Below are 6,979 nucleotides of genomic sequence, written 5' to 3'. Positions count from 1 at the left end.
CAAAAAAATTTTTAGTCAAAAAATTATTGAACTAAATCCAACGTAATACAAATTCTATTCAAGAACTGATGTTGCCTGTCAGCGCCAACAATACCAAAGGCCTTTTCTTTGAAAAGTATAAAGTTAACCCTGTTCCGCCCTTTCTTTCCTACTGAAAGGAAATAAGGTTTCAAGTTGTATGATCTTTTCCCCCTCAATTAAAAGAAGTTCAAGCGTTCGCCGTTGTCAAAAAAACGTCGCTGACCCACAAATGACGTCAAGAAAAAAAAAATAAAGGGGGGTAGTTTCAAAATCAGTGGCATCCGTCGGCCTCTGTTACCAATTATGACACCCCTTAACACCCCCAGCCTAATGGGTCCGCGGCACAACAAAGATTCATCGACAGGTCGTAAAAGCTATTGCCGTCTCCCCAGCCCGTCTATAGCCAATGTATACCAATTCTATGGGGGTTCACATTATATATCACTCCACCGTATTATAACACCCTATGCAGTTTCTGACTTTTTTTCGTCGAAATATGTTCAAGACAACGGGGTGAAATACGAATATCTATAGATAGACCTACATCTTTTCAAGCTCAGAGGCTCAGTATTATTTTTGAAACGAACTGCATCGCTTGTCTGTTTATTTTTGAAAAAACATTTTCGCTAAAACATAAAAATGGGTAATAGCAAAGGAGCTCTGCGTAATAAGAAAGCTAAAACTAAACGCGCTAAAACGCATAGAAAACTTTTCGCCGAGAGAAAACAATTAGAACTCGAAGAACCGCTTGACCCCCAACTTTCTAGTAAAAACAAAATCATTTCCCCAATACATTTCGTGTCCACATCGACACAGACATGTTACAACTGTTGCAAAACGATTTCTGATTGCGTGTCGTGTTCAGTGATTAGTGATGATTTAGATAATTCAGGCGCGATCTGTTCCGTCGGTCAAAACTCATCAAGAATTCATAGCACGCCAAAATCATCAGCGAAAAGCTTGGCGAGGAGGAGAATCGAAATTTCATCGTAAGTAATTAAAATAAATTTAAATGTAGGCAAGGCTTGTAAAACTAATTAAATCTTTTAGACCGGAAAATAATGATCTCGACAACTACCAGTTAGTCATTGGTAGCCCTTGCAAAGACAATGAAAAGTCAATTATTAAAGGATATAGAATAGTTGAAATAGATTATTTTTTAAATTGGTGTCTCAAGCTAAATTTCGATCATCGGTTGATTTGCACTCTGGGGTATTTTGATTTATTAGAAGAAAAGAGACGTGGCATTCAAAGCACATTCGTGTTCGAATGCCGAACTTGTAAAAAACGATTTTTAAAAACATCCGAATCGCCCAATGAAAAAACTATGTCCACCCGAAAGAAAACTGACATAAATTCAAAAGCCGTGTGGGCCACTCTTTCAGTTGGTAACGGATACTCCCAACTTGACGAATGGTTTGGAATAATGGACATTCCATCCATGACTTGGAATAAGTTTTCTGGTCAAGAACGCTTCCTCGAAAAGGTACTAATTCTTACTCCACGCATTGGTTAATTTTAAATTGAAAAACCATTCGTATAATTGCCAAGTATTGGGAAGAATCTTTACTTCGTTCCATGACCGAAGCTGGGAACGACGAAAGGGAGCTAGCTCTTGCCCAAAACCACGTAGACGATGATGGTGTTCCATGTATAACGGTTTATCTTGATGGTGGTTGGTGCAAAAGAAGTTACGGTCATAACTACAACGCCGCCTCTGGCGTGGTAATAATTAAAATACTACAATTAAGAGTAATACTCGCATCATATTTAATCATTTATAAATTTGAAAGGCTTGTATTATTGGACGAGCGACGAAAAAGCTTCTGTTTCTAGGCGTACGTAATAAATATTGCTATGCCTGCGCCTTATCTGCCAACAGAAATGAGACGCCTAAAGAACACCTTTGCTATCGAAACTGGGACAAATCTTCCTCAGCTATGGAAGCCGACATCGTAGTTGAAGGATTTAAATGTAGCGAGGCTATGCACGGTGTTCGGTACCTAAAATTTATAGCTGATGGTGACTCCAGCGTTCAGTGTCGAATAATCGAAAAAGTGCCTTACGGACGCAAAGTGCAAAAACTGGAGTGTGCCAACCACGCGGTTAAAAATTATACTAAGGCACTGCACAAAATTAGCCTTAACACAAAGCTTCCTTGCAATGGTAGAAAAAGGTTGAGAGGTAAAATACACAAACTAACAGCTGCCGCACGGGGAGCAATCACGCACAACTCAAAAGGCGATTCGTCTGTGGCTAACTTACGTCATGACCTACATAATGGACCGGCACACGTATTTGGCGATCATGCTAAATGTCGTCCCTATTTCTGTCAAGGTGACAAAGAAGGAGAAGAAAACATTTTACCCGAGTTAAAGAAGAACGGGATATTCCCGTTTATAATGGCGTCGGTCGATTCCTTGGCCGCGAAGGCTGACCGCCTATACGCCAACGAGACGAGCAATCGAGCCGAGCTATTTATGAGCATCCTAGCCAAAATTAACTCGGGTAAAAGAATTAACTTTTCTCAAAAAGGAAGCTACCAAAGAAGATCGTTGCTATCTGGACTCAACTACCAGAAAGGTTCTTCTTGGCACGGAAGTCCGTGGAAGAACGCTATGGGAAAGAGTCCTGGAGCTCATTTCAAAACCTTCATGGAGAAGAGAAAAAGAAAGAGAGAAGTTGACAGAAAAAAAGAAGACATTCCAAAAGAGAAACGCAGAAAAGTGATGGCCACTCTACTACCAATTGAAAAAGACTATGGACCTAAAGCGGATACGGTGCCATTAACTCTGGACCAGTTTGAGGCAAAGAAAGCCAGTAGACTGGAGAATTTTCAGGTAGGTCGACTTGGTCAACAATGACCCTAAAGCTTTGGTGGCGTATATGTTTCACGTAAATGTAATATTTCATGTATATTACTTATTCTACAGGTTACAATTTCTGAACAAATTGAAATCGAAAAGATGTCCCGCGGTCAACACGCAAACCCCGTCTATGTCGCGCACAGAGAGCATCGCCTTACTGCCTCCACTTTCGGCCTTTGCATGAAACGTAAAGCGACCACATCGTGTCACAACCTTGTCAAGAGCATACTGTATAAGCAAACGTTTTCATCAGAGTGTACGGAATACGGAAAAGCCAACGAAACTGTGGCAATTAGATGTTTCATGGACAAAACGGGCTATTTTGTTAGACCAAGCGGTCTGTACGTTGACCTGAAACACGGATACCTAGCAGCGAGTCCTGATGGTATGTTAATTTTTTAGGAATATTTGTTGGTCAGCGGGTTTTTAAAAATATGTCTCGGTTTTACAGGCGTCATAGACGATGAACAAGCTTTGGTTGAAGTGAAAACGGCACCATCAGCAATAGGCCTAAACTTAACTGAGGCCATAAAAAACAAAAAAATTAAATTTTTAAACCTAACAACCGATGAGGACGGGAAAACCAACATTACACTGAAGAGATCACACGCCTATTTTTATCAAATTCAGGGGCAATTAAATATCGCTGATAAAAACAAGTGTTTCTTCGTTGTGTACATAGACGAAAATAACCCAATTTTTGTGGAAGAGATAGAGAGAGATGGGCATTTATGGCAAAACGTAATGCTTCCTAAACTTTGTGCTTTTTTTAACGATTGCCTTTTGCCTGAAATTCTGGACCCACAAATTCCGAAAGGTCAGATTTGTAAAGTTCCGCTTTACATAATCGAGGCCCAAAATAAACTGAAACTAAAGAAAGAAGCCTCTAAAAGTGATACTAAGTTGTGAAGTGAAATATCGGGTGTGACGTTTACCTAGACGCGGCTCGAATAATACACATTGAATTATTTTTATTTATATATTACTGAAACTTGCTCAACTTCAAGTTAGGATCTGCAACTATACCAAATTATATTATTTCGTTTGAATCACAGATCGGTGAATCAGCGAAAGTAGTGCTTCAATTTCTCTCGTCCCATATCGTCTAAACATGCAGGATGCTCTATAGTAATTTAGCTTCTCGTTTATTGTAGTAAAACTACTTTCGCTATTCTTGAAAATTAGAAGGAAGAAAGATACTGAATCTATTGATGTTTAGATAAGGCTCCGACGAGCGGGACAACCGGACAAAAGGTGGCCGTGCCCTAGGGGTATGGGGTTGTTAAGAGCTCCCTTTTTTTATTACTATTCTCTCCCACTTACTTCTTCGCGAAAGTGAACTGCAAGGACTACATAGCATATCAAGTAAAACTGTATATTCCTTGGTAAAAACCTCAAGGTCATCGACGGAGTACCCAAACTCAGAAGGGGCCTTAAGAAGATCCAACGTCTGGTGATCTTCTCATCGAACGACTTCAGGCACCGCCAACAGTCGGTCAGAAACCTACCGTTGTAGGCCTTCAATCGCCGGAGAAGAGCCGCCGGATCAGTGGTGCGACGGTCCTTGGTCCGGAAGGACACCTTGAACGCCTTGGGAGTTCACTGGCCTTCATTACTGAAAGCCGTGTTCCCCCTATGGCACGCTCATTATGGTGTAGCACCTTCACGAGCCAATCGCCGGTCGCAGAATCCAAACAAGAATAGATCATGGCCCCAGCCATGATGTGGAAATTGAGAGGACGCGGCAGCGAGCTTCCCGAAGAAAGATCAGCGTCCAGTGCGTCAAGTATAGCGGCCTTGATGGGAACAACGTCCTCCTCCGTGACCGCATTGGTCGGATAGCCATCTTTAACAATGGCCATCTTGACAATACTAGCGACGTCGCAGTAAGACTTGGTCTTCTTTGACGCCGCAGCTTGTAAGCTAGGCGAGGGATCATGGTCATCAGCCCTAGCTCTCTTTCCAGAAAGGATGGTAGCTTCTCTTGCACCAGGCGTAGAGTCCATACCCAAGACGTTATCCCAGCACCCGAAGGTACAGGAGTCCCATCTCGGCCCGTATCTCCTGCACCCAGTGCAGAGTTCTGGCCATCTTTTTGGGATTGTTTTCTTCGGCGGTTGGCCTTGCGCCTCCTATTAGCCTCACTCAACCTGGTAGAACCCGATTGAGGAGCAGGAGGTGACTTTTGGCCTTCCGCCGATTGCGGGTGGTTGCTGCCAGAGGCAGCATCACGCCCAGAAGCAGGTTGGGAGTTGCCTCCTTCCCTGAGAGAAGGCTGGGTACCGGTAGAACCGGCTCCATGCCCAGGTTTGTTTTTAGTTTTAGTTTTTAGAGAATCCATAGAGATCCCACGAGTAATGAGGCAAGTAAAAGGTCACCACCCGGTAGTCCTCAACCAGGGTGGAAGGCTAATTACAACGGGGTTTCGCCTGGTGCCCCGAGGGGACCGTTCGAGATACCGTAGATTAACTTCCCCGGTACCACACAGCCCTCAGCACGGTACCTGCACACCTTGGCTTGGGAAGGGCGCGTATCAACTCAGCCCACAAAACGCAGTGGGCTGTTAACCTATTGGTTAACAGCCGAACGCGCTAACCATTGACCCCACGGAACCTCAGAAATTAAATGGTTGTCACGTATTGTGGAAAAGTTTTGACTTTTTACGCTACATCTGAGACCCCACAACACCTCTCCCGGGTGGGCTCGAACCACCAACCTTTCGATTAACAGCTGAACGCGCTAACCATTGCGCCACGGAAGCCCAAAAATTAAATACTCGTCAGGTATTGTGTAAAAACCCTGACTTTTTACGTCACATCTGAGACCTCACAACACCGTTCCCAGATGGGCGCGAACCACCAACCTATTGGTTAACAGCCGAACGCGCTAACCATTGAGCCACGGAAGCTCAGAAATTAAATGGTTGTCACGTATTGTGGAAAAGTATTGACTTTTTACGCTACATCTGAGACCCCACAACACCTCTCCCGGGTGGGCTCGAACCTTCAACCTTTCGATTAACAGCTGAACGCGCTAATCATTGCGCCACGGAAGCCCAAGAATTAAATGGTCGTCAGGTATTGTGGAAAAACTTTGGCTTTCTACGTTACATTTTAGATCCCACAACACCGCTCCCGGGTGGGCTCGAACCACCAACCTATTGGTTAACAGCCGAACGCGCTAACCATTGAGCCACGGAACCTCAGAAATTAAATGGTTGTCACGAATTGTGGAAAAGTTTTGACTTTTTACGCTACATCTGAGACCACACAACACCTCTCCCGGGTGGGCTCGAACCACCAACCTTTCGATTAACAGCTGAGCGCGCTAACCATTGCGCCACGGAAGCTCAAAAATTAAATGCGCGTCAGGTATTGTGTAAAAACCTTGACTTTTAACGTCACATCTGAGACCTCACAACACCGTTCCCGGATGGGCTCGAACCACCAACCTATTGGTTAACAGCCGAACGCGCTAACCATTGAGCCACGGAAGCTCAGAAATTAAATGGTTGTCACGTATTGTGGAAAAGTTTTGACTTTATACGCAACATCTGAGACCCCACAACACCTCACCCGGGTGGGCTCGAACCACCAACCTTTCGATTAGCAGCTGAACGCGCTAACAATTGCGCCACGGAACGCCAAAAATTAAATGCTCGTCAGGTTTTGCGTAAAAACCTTGACTTTTTACGTCACATCTGAGAACTCACAACACCGCTCCCGGATGGGCTCGAACCACCAGCCTATTGGTTAACAGCCGAACGCGCTAACCATTGAGCCACGGAAGCTCAGAAATTAAATGGTCGTCAGGTATTGTGGAAATACTTTGGCTTTCTACGTTACATTTGAGATTCCACAACATCGCTTCCTGGTGGGCTCGAACCAACAACCTATTGGTTAACAGCCGAACGCGCTAACCATTGCGCCACGGAAGCCCAAAAGTTAAATGCTCGTCAGGTACTGTGTAAAAACCTTGACTTTTTACGTCACATCTGAGACCTCACAACACCGCTCCCGGATGGGCTCGAACCACCAACCTATTGGTTAACAGCCGAACGCGCTAACCATTGAGCCACGGAAGCTCAGAAA

At 44.1% G+C, this 6,979-nt stretch overlaps 1 protein-coding gene across 1 annotated transcript; it reads left to right on the top strand.

Moving 5' to 3' along the window:
* The first annotated feature begins 949 nt into the window (after positions 1 to 949).
* On the top strand, positions 950 to 3,797 carry LOC149583448 (uncharacterized). Its single transcript, XM_089864006.1, has 5 exons — positions 950 to 1,507; positions 1,573 to 1,746; positions 1,815 to 2,861; positions 2,955 to 3,273; positions 3,340 to 3,797. Exons 1-5 carry the CDS (start codon positions 1,349 to 1,351, stop codon positions 3,795 to 3,797), a joined length of 2,157 nt encoding a protein of 718 aa, XP_089720132.1. The 5' UTR covers positions 950 to 1,348.
* The last annotated feature ends 3,182 nt before the right edge of the window (positions 3,798 to 6,979 follow it).

The sequence above is a fragment of the Phalangium opilio genome, unplaced genomic scaffold (assembly GCF_054372755.1).
Source record: "Phalangium opilio isolate 3A_F unplaced genomic scaffold, DU_Popi_V2 ptg001421l_1, whole genome shotgun sequence".
Classification (NCBI taxonomy): Eukaryota; Metazoa; Arthropoda; class Arachnida; order Opiliones; family Phalangiidae; genus Phalangium; species Phalangium opilio.
Note: the sequence above shows the minus strand (reverse complement) of the source record. Positions and strands in the feature narration are given on the sequence as shown.